This window comes from Cherax quadricarinatus, chromosome 74 (assembly GCF_038502225.1).
Source record: "Cherax quadricarinatus isolate ZL_2023a chromosome 74, ASM3850222v1, whole genome shotgun sequence".
NCBI lineage: Eukaryota > Metazoa > Arthropoda > Malacostraca > Decapoda > Parastacidae > Cherax > Cherax quadricarinatus.
Genome location: NC_091365.1, coordinates 18,978,722 through 18,997,815, shown reverse-complemented (window position 1 = coordinate 18,997,815; position 19,094 = coordinate 18,978,722). Strand labels below are relative to the sequence as shown.

General features: G+C 43.7%; 1 protein-coding gene across 2 annotated transcripts in view; it reads right to left on the bottom strand.

The window, feature by feature from the left end:
• The window catches only part of LOC128700126 (mucin-2-like), a 241,513-nt gene extending 222,648 nt beyond the window's left edge, over window positions 1–18,865 (bottom strand). For both annotated transcript variants that reach the window (XM_053793078.2, XM_070100813.1), the window contains exon 1: window positions 18,756–18,865. In XM_053793078.2, the coding sequence (XP_053649053.2) occupies window positions 18,756–18,795 (40 nt within the window). In that variant the 5' untranslated portion in view covers window positions 18,796–18,865. The remainder of the gene's footprint in view (window positions 1–18,755) is intronic.
• Window positions 18,866–19,094: the final 229 nt, after the last annotated feature.

The following is a 19,094-nucleotide window of genomic DNA, read 5'->3' as shown; positions in this document are numbered from 1 at the left end:
GGAACTGTCTTCATTTTGAATGGATTAACCTTGATTACTTTCTGCTGGGAACGGACCTCTATAACCCTTACTTTATGCCATGATAATAATACGTATATACAAACAATATCTATCTATCTACCTATATATATATATATATATATATATATATATATATATATATATATATATATATATATAGAGAGAGAGAGAGAGAGAGAGAGAGAGAGAGAGAGAGAGAGTTGGGATTTATATATATTGTTTGTATATACGTATTATTATCATGGTATAAAGTAAGGGTTATAGAGGTCCGTTCCCAGCAGAAAGTAATCAAGGTTAATCCATTCAAAATGAAGACAGTTCCAGATCCTTAGATCAAGAGCCTTTCAGCAGCATCAAGAAACCTCGGGGCACTGTACCCCGAGGCACTGTACCCCGGGGCAGTGCTCCGGGGTACATATATAATGTCGTGCCGAGTAGGTAAAACTTGCGACTTTGGCTTAAATAGCAACGCTCTTCTTGCCGAATAAAGTCATTACGACATGAATCAAGTTCATATATACACGAAGACATATAGTCAGTCACTGTAACATAATTCAGGTACTATACTATGGTAGAGTTATAATACTATGACTCAGTCACAATATTATAACTCAGTAATATTTCTGTAAGTCAGTAGCAGTTCTGTAACACGGTAACAGTTCTGTAACACGGTAACAGTTCTGTAACACGGTAACAGTTCTGTAACACGGTAACAGTTCTGTAACACGGTAACAGTTCTGTAACACGGTAACAGTTCTGTAACACGGTAACAGTTCTGTAACACGGTAACAGTTCTGTAACACGGTAACAGTTCTGTAACACGGTAACAGTTCTGTAACACGGTAACAGTTCTGTAACTCAGGTCACAATATTATAATTCAGCTCACAGTTGAAGGGGCCTGGGATCGATTCCCAGATAAGGAAGACGTATAAATCCACCACCTTATACCTAATGGCCCTATTCATCAAACAGTAAATAGGTACGTGGCTGTGGGTCTAATCCAATGAGTCGGAGGAAAGAGAGAGAATAACCTTTCGGTTGGACTCTGAAATAAGTTAAGATAGGAAAACAACATTTACCCTGTAAATTAGAAAAACATTTACCCAGTAAATTAGAAAAACATTTACCCTGTAAAATATGAGAGCTGCATTTACCCTGTAAATTATGAAAGCAGCGTTTACCCTGTAAATTAGGAAATAGGCATTTACCCAGTAAATTCATCTATGTAAGAAGAACCGGAATGGCACTTACGTATGTAAACAAATTAAAATTGTATGTAATAATTATTATACTAGTCATATAACAATAATATTCTTAACGTGGAAATATAAACACTTAAGCAGTATAATTTCCATTGTGTCGGTATTTTATACCATTTATTTCCAATATTCTTAAGGTGCAGGGAAGCACTGCACTAGGCTTACCCTAGCCAGTACCCTAGGTAGCGGCCTTCACAGCACTCTGGACAGCACCAGCATTATCATGGGACAAACAACTCTTAAAAGTGTCAATTTGCCCAAGGAAACTGCGTGAGCGAAACGCAGTCAATAAAAGATAGCATTATACTTCATTCGTATCTATTTTTTCATCACAGTGACTTGAAAGGTTTGGGAAGCCCTGCTCCAGTTTATAACACAGGTCATCTCCCTGTCCCTCGCAGCTAAGAGCACAGTAAAGAAGTTCCAGTGTCCAAAACAGATAGATACATTGGACCTCCTACCAGCGTATATGAGCAATATTGCCCGAACAAGTGTAGAAGTTTTCAAGAGGAAATTAGATCGCTACCTCTGCCAAGTGCCAGATAAACGACGCTCTGATGGATGTGCGGCAGCCGGCCGCCAACAGTAATAGTCTGGTTCAACAGACTGGGCTGAGAGGGCATTCAAACTCTCTAAACTGGTTGCAGGTATGTCATAGGTAGATGGTCACACCGAGTAGAAGGATTTTGTCAAAAGGAAATTTATATCAGAGCTGGAAGAAATACAGAGATCGTTTACGGCGCACATAGAACCAGTAAAGCACTAAAATTACTGTGAACCCCTTAAAGTCTTGAGCTTGTAGTCACTGGAGCGGAGGAGAGAGAGATACATGATAACGTATGGTATAAACCTTGGTAATAAATACCGACAAGTTGGTTTAGAAAGACACACCTCACTCTCCGTCTATATATATAATGTCTTTCTACCTCTGTATGTTAAAAGTGATCAAGGTCCCAGGACCGAAACGTTTTCTAATAAATATGTCATAGTGTTTGCTTACGTGTCTTTCTAAACCATGATAACGTATACCTGGAAAGTACTCGAAGGCCTAGTCCCAAATTTGCACACTGCCATAACAACATAGTGGAGTGAGATATGTATACGGGAGGAAATGCAAAATAAATCCAATGAGGAGTAGGGGTGCGGTGGGCACAATAAGGGAACACTGTATCAACATTCGTGGCCCAAGATTTATTCAGCATCTTGCCAGACGATATCAGAAACACTGCTGGAACAAGTGTAGGAATCTTCATGAGGAAACTGGATAAGTATCTTCACCAAGTGCCAGATCAACCAGACTGTGATGGATATGTGGGGCTGCGGGCCTCCAGCAGCAATAACCTTGTGTTGTGTACGAATGGTATATAATACCGACAAGATGAGAGTAAGACACATGTGCAACATCTGGGTATCTTTATTGTAGACGTTTCGCCATCCAGTGGCTTTATCAATACAAATTCTAGGACATAACTTGAAGACAGTAGAACTATGTACAGAAGATGAGGTAATCAGTCCCTCAACCTAGGAGTAGGTGCTGTTCGCACCTACTCCTAGGTTGAGGGACTGATTACCTCATCTTCTGTACATAGTTCTACTGTCTTCAAGTTATGTCCTAGAATTTGTATTGATAAAGCCACTGGATGGCGAAACGTCTACAATAAAGATACCCAGATGTTGCACATGTGTCTTACTCTCAGCAATAACCTTGCTGACCAGGCAATCACCAGACGAGCCTGGCCCATGGCCGGGCTCCGAAAGCAAAGAGACTCTCGAAACTCATCAAAGGTAAAGGTATACCCACTGTAGTGCAAATAGATAGACCAAAATTGACAGTTCAACCACAACACCAGGTATATACATCTTCCTCAAATACACTATCAGCTGTGATGAATGGTTTGAAAAACCGACAAGTTGAAGATTGAGACATGCAGCATATGGGAATCTTTATTCAGGAAACGTTTCGCCACACAGTGGCTTCATCAGTCCATTACAAAGAGGAAGGCGTAAGGAGAGGAGGAGTATGAGGTAATCAGTCCCTCAGCCTGGAGTCGATGTGTTCAGTCCATCAATCTTGTAGAGTGTACAGCATAGGGCCGTAGACGTGGCTTATATACTGTAGTGAGGTGACTTGAAGCAGGTGGAGGCGGGATCATAGTGGTACCATCCACTAGTCGAAGTAGGTCTTTGTCCAAAGGTTGAACAAGCGTTGAAGAATTCTTTGTAAGAAGATCCCATGATGCTGCAGTGTCTGACAGTTGTGATGAATGGTTTGAAAAACCGACAAGTTGAAGATTGAGACACTTATGCAGCATATGGGAATCTTTATTCAGGAAACGTTTCGCCACACAGTGGCTTCATCAGTCCATTACAAAGAGGAAGGCGTAAGGAGAGGAGGAGTATGAGGTAATCAGTCCCTCAGCCTGGAGTCGATGTGTTCAGTCCATCAATCTTGTAGAGTGTACAGCATAGGGCCGTAGACGTGGCTTATATACTGTAGTGAGGTGACTGTCGGTTTTTCAAACCATTCATCACAACTGTCAGACACTGCAGCATCATGGGATCTTCTTACAAAGAATTCTTCAACGCTTGTTCAACCTTTGGACAAAGACCTACTTCGACTAGTGGATGGTACCACTATGATCCCGCCTCCACCTGCTTCAAGTCACCTCACTACAGTATATAAGCCACGTCTACGGCCCTATGCTGTACACTCTACAAGATTGATGGACTGAACACATCGACTCCAGGCTGAGGGACTGATTACCTCATACTCCTCCTCTCCTTACGCCTTCCTCTTTGTAATGGACTGATGAAGCCACTGTGTGGCGAAACGTTTCCTGAATAAAGATTCCCATATGCTGCATAAGTGTCTCAATCTTCAACTTGTCGGTTTTTCAAACCATTCATCACAACTGTCAGACACTGCAGCATCATGGGATCTTCTTACAAAGAATTCTTCAACGCTTGTTCAACCTTTGGACAAAGACCTACTTCGACTAGTGGATTGTACCACTATGATCCCGCCTCCACCTGCTTCAAGTCACCTCACTACAGTATATAAGCCACGTCTACGGCCCTATGCTGTACACTCTACAAGATTGATGGACTGAACACATCGACTCCAGGCTGAGGGACTGATTACCTCATACTCCTCCTCTCCTTACGCCTTCCTCTTTGTAATGGACTGATGAAGCCACTGTGTGGCGAAACGTTTCCTGAATAAAGATTCCCATATGCTGCATAAGTGTCTCAATCTTCAACTTGTCGGTTTTTCAAACCATTCATCACAACTGTCAGACACTGCAGCATCATGGGATCTTCTTACAAAGAATTCTTCAACGCTTGTTCAACCTTTGGACAAAGACCTACTTCGACTAGTGGATTGTACCACTATGATCCCGCCTCCACCTGCTTCAAGTCACCTCACTACAGTATATAAGCCACGTCTACGGCCCTATGCTGTACACTCTACAAGATTGATGGACTGAACACATCGACTCCAGGCTGAGGGACTGATTACCTCATACTCCTCCTCTCCTTACGCCTTCCTCTTTGTAATGGACTGATGAAGCCACTGTGTGGCGAAACGTTTCCTGAATAAAGATTCCCATATGCTGCATAAGTGTCTCAAACCACACTATCAGCTACTTGTCCTGATAACATAAACTGAAGTCTCTACATCAATTATATTCGATTAACTTTAATCAAATTTAACCAGTTATAATATTAATTAAGGCAGCTAAACAATTCATGAAACCGAGGCCACATTTATAGCATCGAACAGAAAACAGAGAACCACCAAAAGACTGAGGACGCGAATAAAAAAATAAAAAAATAAAAACCTCAGTCCATTGTGAGTGTCGCAATTTCCACAGTCATACGTTATAGCAAAAATCCGACGTTTGTTGAGAATAAATGATTGGTATGAGGCAAACATGGAACCAAACGTATTTAAGATGAACCACCAGCAACCACTCCACAAATAACTCAGTTTACCTTGGCACCTGATACCCAGCCTAGTTCAATATTAATATAAAAGACATCAGTATTTATTTTCAGTACGTGAAGAGCATTAGAAACTCTATGGCTTGCACTGGACGCCTTGCACCTCAACCTGACCCTTGACCGCGTGCGTGACCAATATATCTAAACTACCCAACAACTGGGTCAAACTCGGCCACTCTCTCCTGAAAAAAATAGCTCCACTAGAATTTCATTTCCCTTTCACAAAATCTTTTTTTCTTCACGTTCAGTGTACAAGTAGTGTTCAGGCAAGACCAGCCTAGTGCTCGTAAATTATGGAAATAATAACTGAAATAATAACCAACTCTTGTCCGGATGTTATTTATATGTGCGCTTCTTGGAAGATTTGATGTGTCTATACATGTCTTGAATGCGGTCTGCAGAACATTTCTCGGTCAGGTTCTTCTCTGTCCACAAAATTAACTAGTTATAACTGTAAATTACAGCTAGGCTTTAAATATTAACATATTACAAGGATCCCCATGGAAACAAGTTACAATTTCTCTGACATTTTTGGGGGGGTTAATCGAGGTAATTTACATATATACTATATATGATAATTGTACTTAGGTGTACTTGTACCCAAATAAACTAATTTACTTACTAACGGGGAAAAAAAAATTGCCGCGGAACAGAAAACGGGCATCCACTGAGCTGTAGACATAACTATGTGAGATTTTCACTGTTTAAGGTGCCTGCATAAGTCTCCCATTTGACTTTTTACGACAGTGAAATGAAGGAGTGGAGTGGAAGGAACCAAGAACAACAGAATAATGGTCAGTGATCAAACAAGAAATATTGTAAGATAACACAACATTGAAAAGGTTACCAGAATAGAGAGAATAAAAGAACACGAAATATAGGAAGATGTGAGGATAGTACTCAGGCTTCCACGTACATGAGGATAGTACTCAGGCTTCCACGTACATGAGGATAGTACTCAGGCTTCCATATACATGAGGATAGTACTCAGGCTTCCACACACGAGGATAGTACTCAGGCTTCCACATACATGAGGATAGTACTCAGGCTTCCACATACATGAGGATAGTACTCAGGCTTCCACATACATGAGGATAGTACTCAGGCTTCCACATACATGAGGATAGTACTCAGGCTTCCACATACATGAGGATAGTACTCAGGCTTCCACATATATGAGAACAATGCTCAAGGTATCAATTAAATGACCTTATAAAGAAATAAGTGGAAATAACTTGAAAGGTCTCGGTACAGAGACGAAATTTACATGAGGCATAAGTGACCTGGCTTGCCAAGAGTCAGTGACCTTACTTGCCAAGTCAGTGAACTGGTTTGCCAGGTCAGTGAACTGGCTGGCCAAGTCAGTGAACTGGCTGGCCAAGTCAATGAACTGGCTTACCAAGAATCATTGAACTGGCTTGCCAAGAATCAGTGAACTAGCTTGCCGAGAGGGAGAGTCAGTGAAAGTTGCAACAGAGCCAAGGCTGAATAACAAGAAGTGGGAGGAAGACGATAATCTCGCGTTGTACACAACATTGATGGAGAACTATCGTACAGGAAACTAAATCTAAATTTGAAGAAAGAAGAAGAAACAGTGTGGAACTGTCACCAGCTCTCCACTCATTAACATCTGGGCCCTTCCTTCCGCCAGAAAAAAAAAACAAACGAGGTTGACCAGACATGAATTAGGTAGCGCACGTGAACAATACTCGCCACTAGCAGGCTACATGTTGGGCTACATACATATGTATTGGGGTTAACACATACAGGGTGTGCTAATGTTGTCATGTTACTGGGTATTGTACCTCACGTCAACACTTATTGTAAGTACACTAGATTTATTTGACATTTGGAAGACAAAGACAAATTAAAGGCCCTTTGTTACTAATGCATTTGCGTATGTGCATATAAAAAAAATCATATAATTGTATCGAAAATAAACCAGACATATTTAATAAATCAGACGTGTTTAATAAACCGAGGTATAATAGTTATTAGAGAAAAAGTCTTGATCTGGTGAGATTATTGGGAACTGCATAATATTGGGTAATTTGCATGTTTATGCAAATCCAGACGCTGCCTCCACTCTGGTTTATTTTTTGGCTATACCGTGCTAGACTCACTTATACATTGCCTGCATATCTTTCTTCCATTGTGTGTGTGTGTGTGTGTGTGTGTGTGTGTGTGTGTGTGTGTGTATATGTATGTATGTGTGTGTGTGTGTGTGTGTGTGTGTGTGTGTGTGTGTGTGTGTGTACTCACCTGAGGTTGCAGGGGTCGAGTCCAAGCTCCTGGCCCCGCCACTTAACTGGTGTGTGTGTATGTGTGTGTGTGTGTGTGTGTGTGTGTGTGTGTGTGTGTGTGTGTGTGTGTGTGTGTGTGTGTGTGTGTGTGTGTGTATATTCACCTAGCTGAGGTTGCAGGGGTCGAGTCCAAGCTCCTGACCCCGCCTCTTCACTGGTGTGTGTATGTGTGTGTGTGTGTGTGTGTGTGTGTGTGTGTGTGTGTGTGTGTGTGTGTGTGTGTGTGTGTGTGTGTGTGTATGTATGTATGTATGTATGTGTGTATGTATACGCGAGCGCGGGGGGACCGTGTACACGTCTCTACCCCCTCCCCCGTCATTCCTTCCTCTCCCTCTCTCTTCCATCTTTCTACTCGACCATTTTTTGTGAGCGCCGATATTACGCACTTTCCTATTCAGCGCAAGTAAAAAGACTAGTTAAGTGACAGCTAAGATGAAGGAAGCACTACACACTGCTAGTGTGCTAGTACATGACGCACCACACGATGCTAGTATGCTAGTACATGAAGCACTACACCCTGCTAGTGTGCCAGTACATGACACACCACACCCTGCTAGTTGCTAGTACATGACGCACCACACCCTGCTAGTGTGCTAGTACATGACACACCACACCCTGCTAGTTGCTAGTACATGACATACCACACCCTGCTAGTTGCTAGTACATGACCCACGACACGATGCTAGTATGCTAGTACATGAAGCACTACACCCTGCTAGTGTGCCAGTACATGACACACCACACCCTGCTAGTTGCTAGTACATGACGCTAGTATGCTAGTACATGACGCACGACACGATCCTAGTATGCTAGTACATGAAGCACTACACCCTGCTAGTGTGCCAGTACATGACACACCACACCCTGCTAGTTGCTAGTACATGACGCTAGTATGCTAGTACATGACGCACGACACGATGCTAGTATGCTAGTACATGAAGCACTACACCCTGCTAGTGTGCCAGTACATGACGCACCACACCCTGGTAGTACTCACCTAGTTGAGGTTGCAGGGGTCGAGTCCTAGCTCCTGGCCCCGCCTCTTCACTGGTCGCTACTAGGTCACTCTCCCTGAACCGTGAGCTTTATCATACCTCTGTTTAGAGCTATGTATGGATCCTGCCTCTACTACATCGCTTCCCAAACTATTCCACTTACTGTGTTAGTACATGACGCATCACACCCTACAAAGCTGTTATGTACAACACTGCACTCAATTAAGGGAAGCCACTGTATGGGCCACTACTCCCTCCTAAGGGAAGCCACTGTATGGACCAACACTCCCTCCTAAGGGAAGCCACTGTATGGACCACCACTACCTCCTAAGGGAAGCCACTGTATGGACCACTACTCCCTCCTAAGGGAAGCCACTGCATGGACCAACACTCCCTCCTAAGGGAAGCCACTGTATGGACCACCACTACCTCCTAAGGGAAGCCACTGTATGGACCACTACTCCCTCTTAAGGGAAGCGACTGTATGGACCAACACTCCCTCCTAAGGGAAGCCACTGTATGGACCACCACTCCCTCCTAGGGGAAGCCACTGTATGGACCACCACTACCTCCTAAGGGAAGCCACTGTATGGACCACTACTCCCTCCTAAGGGAAGCCACTGTATGGACCAACACTCCCTCCTAAGGGAAGCCACTGTATGGACCACCACTACCTCCTAAGGGAAGCCACTTTATGGACCACCACCACCTCCTAAGGGAAGCCACTGTATGGACCACCACTACCTCCTAAGGGAAGCCACTGTATGGACCACCACTCCCTCCTAATGGAAGCCACTGTATGGACCACCACTACCTCCTAGGGGAAGCCATTGTATAGGCCACCACTACCTCCTAGGGGAAGCCACTGTATGGGCCACCACTGCCTCCTAGGGGAAGCCACTGTATGGGCCACCACTGCCTCCTAGGGGAAGCCACTGTATGGGCCACCACTACCTCCTAAGGGAAGCCACTGTATGGACCACCACTACCTCCTAAGGGAAGCCACTGTATGGCCCACTACTCCCTCCTATGGGAAACCACTGTATAGACCACCACTCCCACTGTATGAGCCACCACTCCCTCCTAAGGGAAGCCATTGTATGGGCCACCACTACCTCCTAAGGGAAGCCACTGTATGGGCCACCACTACCTCGTCAGAAAGTCACTGTATGGACCACCACTACCTTGTGAGGAAGTCACTGTATGGACCACCACCCCCTCGTCAGGAAGTCACTGTATGGGCCACCACTACCTCGTCAGGAAGTCACTGTATGGGCCACCACTACCTCGTCAGGAAGTCACTGTATGGACCACCATTACCTCGTCAGGAAGTCACTGTATGGCCCACTACTACCTCCTAAGGGAAGTCACTGTATGGGCCACCACTACCTCGTCAGGAAGTCACTGTATGGGCCACCACTACCTGGTCAGGAAGTCACTGTATGGGCCACCACTACCTCGTCAGGAAGTCTCTGTATGGACCACCACTACCTCGTCAGGAAGTCACTGTATGGGCCACCACTACCTCGTCAGGAAGTCACTGTATGGACCACCACTACCTCGTCAGGAAGTCACTGTATGGGCCACTACTACCTCGTCAGGAAGTCACTGTATGGACCACTACTACCTCGTCAGGAAGCCACTGTATGGGCCACCACTACCTCGTCAGGAAGTCACTGTGTGGACCACCACTACCTCGTCAGGAAGTCACTGTATGGACCACCACTACCTCGTCAGGAAGTCACTGTATGGACCACTACCTCATCTGGAAGTCACTGTATGGACCACCACTACCTCGTCAGGAAGTCACTGTATGGACCACCACTACCTCGTCAGGAAGTCACTGTATGGGCCACCACTACCTCGTCAGGAAGTCACTGTATGGACCTGGAGTTTACCTGGAGAGAGTTCCGGGGGTCAACGCCCCCGCGGCCCGGTCTGTGACCAGGCCTCCTGGTGGATCAGAGCCTGATCAACCAGGCTGTTGCTGCTGGCTGCACGCAAACCAACGTACGAGCCACAGCCCGGCTGATCCGGAACTGACTTTAGGTGCTTGTCCAGTGCCAGCTTGAAGACTGCCAGGGGTCTGTTGGTAATCCCCCTACCACTACTACCTCGTCAGGAAGTCACTGTATGGACCACTACCTCGTCAGGAAGTCACTGTATGGACCACTACCTCGTCAGGAAGTCACTGTATGGACCACCACTACCTCGTCAGGAAGCCACTGTATGGGCCACCACTACCTCGTCAGAAAGTCACTGTATGGGCCACCACTACCTCGTCAGGAAGTCACTGTATGGGCCACCACTACCTCGTCAGGAAGTCACTGTATGGGCCACCACTACCTCGTCAGGAAGTCACTGTATGGGCCACCACTACCTCTTCAGGAAGTCACTGTATGGGCCACCACTACCTCGTCAGGAAGTCACTGTATGGGCCACCACTACCTCGTCAGGAAGTCACTGTATGGGCCACCACTACCTCGTCAGGAAGTCACTGTATGGGCCACCACTACCTCGTCAGGAAGTCACTGTATGGGCCACCACTACCTCGTCAGGAAGTCACTGTATGGGCCACCACTACCTCGTCAGGAAGTCACTGTATGGGCCACCACTACCTCTTCAGGAAGTCACTGTATGGGCCACCACTACCTCGTCAGGAAGTCACTGTATGGGCCACCACTACCTCGTCAGGAAGTCACTGTATGGGCCACCACTACCTCGTCAGGAAGTCACTGTATGGGCCACCACTACCTCGTCAGGAAGTCACTGTATGGGCCACCACTACCTCGTCAGGAAGTCACTGTATGGGCCACCACTACCTCGTCAGGAAGTCACTGTATGGGCCACCACTACCTCGTCAGGAAGTCACTGTATGGGCCACCACTACCTCTTCAGGAAGTCACTGTATGGGCCACCACTACCTCGTCAGGAAGTCACTGTATGGGCCACCACTACCTCCAATGGGAAGCTTGTTAAGTGATCAGCTCCTCCGTCTAGGAGCATGAGAGCTCCCGGATGTAAATGGCGCCAAGGACACCCCAGTTTTTTTTGGACCGTTATAATTACAAAAATTTTCACTGCAATTAAAATACGCTCTGAGAATCTCGACTTGTCCTCTTCCCAATATTTAAATTTACAGCTTGGTACACCAAAAGCACGTCTCGTCATAACCATTTATTTATTATTATTATTATTATTATAATTACGTGGATACACTAAACCCGCAGGATAACACAGCGCTTGGAGGAACAAAAAACATTCAGGTTCGATCCACAGACGGGAAGGGCAAGTCCAATTTCCTGGACTAAGAGCCCCTCGCCTGCGTCGAGGAACCTCCCTTGAGGGAGGAGAGATCAGATAGCGCCAGCAATGGATCAACATAGACAAATGCACTCTATGTACATAAGAAAGAAGGAACACTGCAGCAGGCCTGCTAGCTCATGCTAGGCAGGTCCAACTCACACCCACCCACACTTGTTTCACTTGTTTTTAAAGATGATAAATTAGACATATGAGTATCATCTGGGTATCTTAATTTTGTGGACGTTTCGCCAACCAGTGGCTTTATCGGTACAATACAGGGACATAAACGGAAGAGGTTTTCAGTCTCTCTGCCTCACAGAATTATCTATAGAAGACAGTAAATGATAAGGTAATCATTCCCTCAGCCTAGGAACCGGTGATAAGCACCGGTTCCTAGGTGCTTATTACATAGATTCTGAGATACAGAGATTCTGAGATACAAGCATAAAGATGGGCGCTTATGTACTGGAGTCAGATGAGGTGTAACAGATGAAGACATTGCAAGTGGTAGGCGAGAACCACCATGGAAGCAGATCATGCCCATGAGTTGGGCTAGAGTTCAGCAAGTAGGTTGTGGAGTTGTCCTCCGTACATGGACATAAACGGAAGACTGTGGAAGAAGTAATCACTCCCTCAGCCTCGCTGAATTATCTGCAGAAGACAGAAGAGGTAATCAACAACATTATGTTGCTGTGCCAGACAAGTAATATATGTAACTGCTTGTGCATCAAACTCATCAAGACTACAGTGCCTGACACCTTTGTATGCCAGGGATGGGGTTCACTTATCTAGGTCTGGGGTGGTAGCACTGGCAACTGCAGTGGAGGGAGCAGTTAGGACTTTAAACTAGGAATAGTTAGTGGTATGGGTTTTGGCAGGAAAACAGTGAAGTCCCAGTGTAGTAATATTACGAGTTCTAGGGGAACTAGTAATAAGCAGAACGAGGTAGATATTGAAAAGCCAGGGACTTTGGGTGATAAGGACAGTAATAGGTTTAGTAGAAAAACAGAAATGAGCAGGAAGGGTAAAGAGAAAGGAGAGTCTTTCAATGTTTATTATGCTAATTGCCGTAGTGCTAGGAATAAGATGGACGAGTTGAGATTAGTTGCTAGTGCAGGTAACATTGATGTATTTGCCTTAACTGAGACGTGGTTTAATTCAAAAAGTCGGGACATGCCTGCAGAATGTCATATTCAGGGTTTTAAATTGTTCCAAGTATATAGAAGTATCAGGAAGGGGGGTGGGGTGGCATTATATGTCCGAGATCCCTTGAACCGTTGCATAAAAACGGGTATTAAGTCTGAAGTAACACATACAGAGTCTGTTTGGATAGAATTTTCAGAGGGGCATGAAAAACTGATTTTAGGAGTGATATACCGTCCCCCAAACTTAGTAGGGACCAAGGGAGACTACTATGGGAGGAAATTGTTAAGGCCACAAGGCACGATAATGTAGTAATTCTAGGAGACTTTAACTTTAGTCATATTGACTGGAATTTCTTGACTGGGAATTTAGAATCATACGACTTCTTAGAAGTAGTTCAGGATTGTTTTTTGAAGCAGTTTGTGACAGAACCTACAAGGGGAAATAACCTGCTTGACTTAGTTATGGCAAACAATGAACCCCTTGTTAATAATTTAGAAATTTCAGAGGAACTGGGTGCTAGCGACCACAAATCAATTACATTTAGCATTGAATGGAAGTACGATAGTAGCGATAACTCAGTAACAGTCCCAGATTTTCGCTTAGCAGATTACGATGGGCTTAGAGAACAGTATATTGACATTAAGAGGGACATTAAAAAGGGGATAAGAAAAGCTAAAAGGGACTATGAAATTAAAGTTGCTAGGGATTCTAAAACTAACCCAAAAAGTTTTTTCGAGGTCTATAGAACAAAAGTTAGAGATAAGATAGGTCCCCTTAAAAATAACTATGGGCACCTTACTGACAAAGAGAATGAAATGTGCTCGATTTTTAATAATTATTTTCTCTCAGTTTTTACACAGGAAGACACTAACAATATTCCAGTAATTAATTTTTATAGTGGGCTAGGAAGATAAATTATGTAACATCACAGGCTCTGGTGGCCTGGTGGTTAACGCTCTCGCTTCACACGGCGAGGGCCTGGGTTCGATTTCCAGCCAGAGTAGAAACATTGGACGTGTTTCTTTCCACCTGTTGTCTATGTTCCCCATCAGTAAAATGGGTACCTGGGTGTTAGTCGACTGGTGTGGGTCGCATCCTGGGACACTGACCTAAGGAGGCCTGGTCACAGACCGGGCCGCGGGGGCGTTGACCCCCGAAACTCTCTCCAGATATACTCCAGATATACAGTCACTAGTGAAATGGTTGTGAAGCAGATAGACAGACTGAAGCAAAATAAGTCGCCGGGTCCTGATGAGGTTTTTTCAAGGGTTCTTAAGGAATGCAAAATGGAACTCTGTGAACCATTAACTAATATTTTTAATTTATCTCTTCAAACAGGTGTAGTGTCTGATATGTGGAAGATGGCTAATGTAATTCCTATTTTTAAAACAGGGGACAAGTCGTTACCGTCAAATTACCGCCCAATAAGCCTGACCTCAATTGTAGGCAAATTACTAGTCAATTATAGCTCAGATTATAAGAAGCCATCTCGATAAGCATAGCTTGATTAATGATACTCAGCATGGATTCACAAGAGGCCGGTCTTGTCTAACTAATTTATTAACTTTCTTCAGTAAAGCTTTTGAGGCTGTTGACCACGATAAAGAATTTGATATAATTTACTTAGATTTTAGTAAGGCTTTTGATAGAGTTCCGCACCATAGACTGTTAAAGAAAGTGGCAGCTCATGGCATTGGGGGAAAAGTGCTCTCGTGGATCGAGTCATGGCTCACTGACAGGAAGCAGAGAGTGTCCATAAATGGGGTTAAATCCGAGTGGGGATCAGTAACAAGTGGCGTTCCACAGGGATCAGTCTTGGGCCCGTTGTTGTTTATAATATATATCAATGATCTTTGTAGATGAATGGTTCAGAGAACCGACATGTTGATAAATTAGACACATGTGCAACTCTTGGGTATCTTTATTGAGGAAACGTTTCGCCACACAGTGGCTTCATCAGTCCATACATAGGAGAAACTTGAAGAACAGGAGGAGAATGAGGTAATCAGTCCCTCAACCTTGAGTCGATGTGTTCAGTCCATCAATCTTGATGGACTGAACACATCGACTCAAGGTTGAGGGACTGATTACCTCATTCTCCTCCTGTTCTTCAAGTTTCTCCTATGTATGGACTGATGAAGCCACTGTGTGGCGAAACGTTTCCTCAATAAAGATACCCAAGAGTTGCACATGTGTCTAATTTATCAATGATCTTGATGAGGGAATTACTAGTGATATGAGCAAATTCGCCGATGACACAAAGATAGGTAGGATAATTGATTCAAACGTAGATGTTATGGAACTTCAGGAGGATTTAAACAAACTCCATTCTTGGTCAGAAAAGTGGCAGATGCAGTTCATTGTAGATAAATGCAAGGTTCTGAAGCTTGGGAGTGCCCATAACCCTAGTACTTACAAGTTAAATGATGTAGAACTTAGCCATACAGATTGCGAAAAGGACTTGGGGGTTATGGTGAGCAGCAACCTTAAACCAAGACAGCAATGCCTAAGCGTACGTAATAAGGCAAATAGATTACTGGGATTTATATCAAGAAGTGTAAGCAACAGAAGTCCAGAGGTCATACTGCAGCTTTATACATCATTAGTAAGGCCTCACCTAGATTATGCAGCTCAGTTCTGGTCTCCATATTACAGAATGGACATTAATTCGTTAGAAAACATTCAGCGTAGGATGACTAAATTAATACATAGCATTAGAAATCTTCCTTATGAAGAAAGATTGAAGACTCTTAAGTTACATTCACTTGTTAGACGAAGAATGAGGGGAGACCTGATCGAAGTGTATAAGTGGAAGATAGGTATTAATAAAGGGGATATTAATAAGGTCTTGAGGATGTCTCTCCAAGAGAGAACCCGCAGTAATGGATTTAAATTAGATAAGTTTAGATTTAGAAAGGACATAGGAAAGTATTGGTTTGGAAATAGGGTAGTTGATGAGTGGAACAGTCTACCTAGTTGGGTTATTGAGGCTGGGACTTTGGGTAGTTTCAAATTTAGGTTGGATAAGTACATGAGTGGGAGGGGTTGGATTTGAGTGGGACTTTCACATCAGAGCTTATTTCTTGGGTGGCATTGAAAATTGGGTTGGGCAAATGTTTTGTTAGTGGGATGAATTGTAAAGGACCTGCCTAGTATGGGCCAACAGGCCTGCTGCAGTGTTCCTCCTTTCTTATGTTCTTATGTTCACCTCACCTACTGTCTTCTGCTGATAATTCTGATAGGCTGAGGGACTACCTCCTCTACTACAGTCTTTTGTTTATGTCCATATATTGTATTGATAAAGCCACTGAATGGCAAAACGTTTACAAAATAAAGATACCCCAGATATTGCATGTGTCTAATTCATTAACTTAGAAGTTTTGTATACCAGTGACACAGGGTTCTCGCTTCAGTAATGTTGCTCGGCAGTTTGTTCTACTTATCCACAACTGTTTTCCTATATTTTTTGTAAACTTAAATTTGCCTAACTTAAACCCATTGCTCAGTCGTGTGTCGGTTATATATTTTCAGCATATTGTTTATATTAGCTTTATTTGTTTTCCATGTGCACATTTCAGTCATATACCCTAATTCTACTGCTTTTCACGGATTGCAAATTCAGTGCCCTTAGTCTCTCCGCGTAGGAAAGATATCTGATACATAGGATCAATTTCATCATTATTCTCTATGTTATCCAGCCCATTTATGTCCATTCTGTAACATGGCAACCAGAACTCTGAGCAATATAATCTAAATGAGGCTTTGTCATGGGCATATAAAAGGGAAAAATAACCTGAGGATTTGTCTATACTCCTTGATGTGAAACTAAGAGTTCTGTTAGCTTTAAAGGTTTTAGTTTACTGCTAACTACAATGCCTAAATATTTTTCGCATTCAGTTTAATTGAGATCTACATTAATTAGCTTGAATATGCGGTGGTTATTTTCTTTTCCCAGGAGCTGCATCTGCCAAATATCCAACTAATGCATCTGATTTTCCTGCAATGCTCTTGTGTCCTCATCAAAATTTATTTGACGGTCTATTTTAGTGACGTATGGAGCTTAACTCGTGCTTAGTAGACGGAGGATCGAGCCTCTGGTGCCTCTTGTTATAAGTAACCACATGGGTCTAATACCTCAGGTAAAATTTAAGTACTCTATATGCACGCAATACTAAAGAGAAAGAGTTTCACAATTCTACAGATATCACGCACATGTATCACATCGAAACATAACTCTTACTTGGAACATCTAGTCATAAAACTCTTGCGTGTTTAGTGTGAGGTGTACCATGCCAGAGCAACACGCAGCCAGCCGGCCACACTTTCACCAGCAGCCTCACTACACGCTAGTCGCTCTCAGCCTCTTGCTACACCACCATCACCTACACCAGATCCAACACACACTATTATTGTGCGTATTGTTGGTACATAAGCCGTTGGACTCACAACTAGCACCATGCAAATATTTTATTGCGTGAGGAAGCTATAATGTATTTTAACTATATCTCAACGATAATATTTTAAGCGTTTCTTCGTGTTTTGCATCTTTAAAAGGAAATACTTTACATCAGTGAATATTTAATATTTTCAATGTATTGCAATAGTTTCCTTGCTGCTTTATGAACAGGGTGAAGTAAATTGAAATTAGAAATTTCAAACATGCTAAATTGTGTATAGGTCATCAAATTTAGGACTCTAAAGGAACTAATAACTCTCATGCCCAGAGCCAAGTATTTTAAACTGCCTGCAACGTGTCAAAGAACACAAATCACGCATCACAACACTACAGAAAAATGAACCCCCATCATGAGCTGCAACACTTCAAGACTTGACCCACTGCGGCGGAGTTAACATATTACAACTCTGAGTCAGTATAGCAATACAACCAGACACGCCAAAGTAGTTGTGGGATATGCACCAGTCAATAACACAATACCACTAGACAGCAATACTTGTAACAGATCAAATTTCACTTGCAACATCAACATATAGCATTGCAGCCCAAGCGAGGCAGATCTTACACCAACCCGTTCTCACTCATGCACTTATTTTAAAAATCTACTCAAAGCGTTTGCTTCAGTGACACTACATGGGGGTTTCTTCCACTTATCTACAACTCTACTGGAAAATCAGTGCGATCCTCCATCCTTTCACCATGGAAATATATTTAACTTGAATCCATTGCTGCGAGTCCGTCTTGGTTGGAAATTTTCTACAACACTTTTCAACATATTGCTAGGAAACACTAAAGTCTGCATTACTTGTAACACATTGTATAGCGAGTGATATCACTATAAAACACTAAGATCAACTTGTTTGTAACGTCATATACAGACGTATCACTAGACAACACTTATGATCAGAAGCACTTACAACGGGTATACTATCACTAGAAAACACAACTGTCAGCATCACTTCTAACGTCACATACAGACGTATCACTAGAAAACACTAGTCAACATTGCTTGCATCATTACATTCAGACGTACAGCTAGAAAACACTACGAACATCGCTTGTAACGTCATATTCGGACGCATCACTTGATAACACTAGGATCATCACTTGTAACTCAACGCTTTGAATATATCACTGTCCGGTGCCTCAAGAGGCATTCCCTACAACGCAAATATGACGAAAGCAACTTGAAAGTTGGCACATATGGCGCAAGAGAAGGTGAGAGTGGCACAGCAGGTGCAGGAGGCAGCCAGGTACACGTACCAGCCACACACAAGAGCAGCGACAGCAGTAAGACGACCATCCTGGGCGCCCGGCGGCCAGCCACTCACTGACACCCGCAACTCCCTCACACCCAGCCTCGCTCCTCCACCTCTCCTGCACCCCACCAACACAACGAAACCTACCCCCAACCCCATCCAGGGCAGCCTACCACCCCCAACCAGCTCTCCACCAACCGCATCCAAGCGCCTTCACTCTCTCCCCCCAACCCCCTTACTCCAACATTTTACCTTCACTCTCTCCCTCCCCCCTTACCTTCATAGCCCCCTTGTTCCTCCGCCACAGCCTTCAAACTCTGACTGTTCATTCTTAGCCAACAAT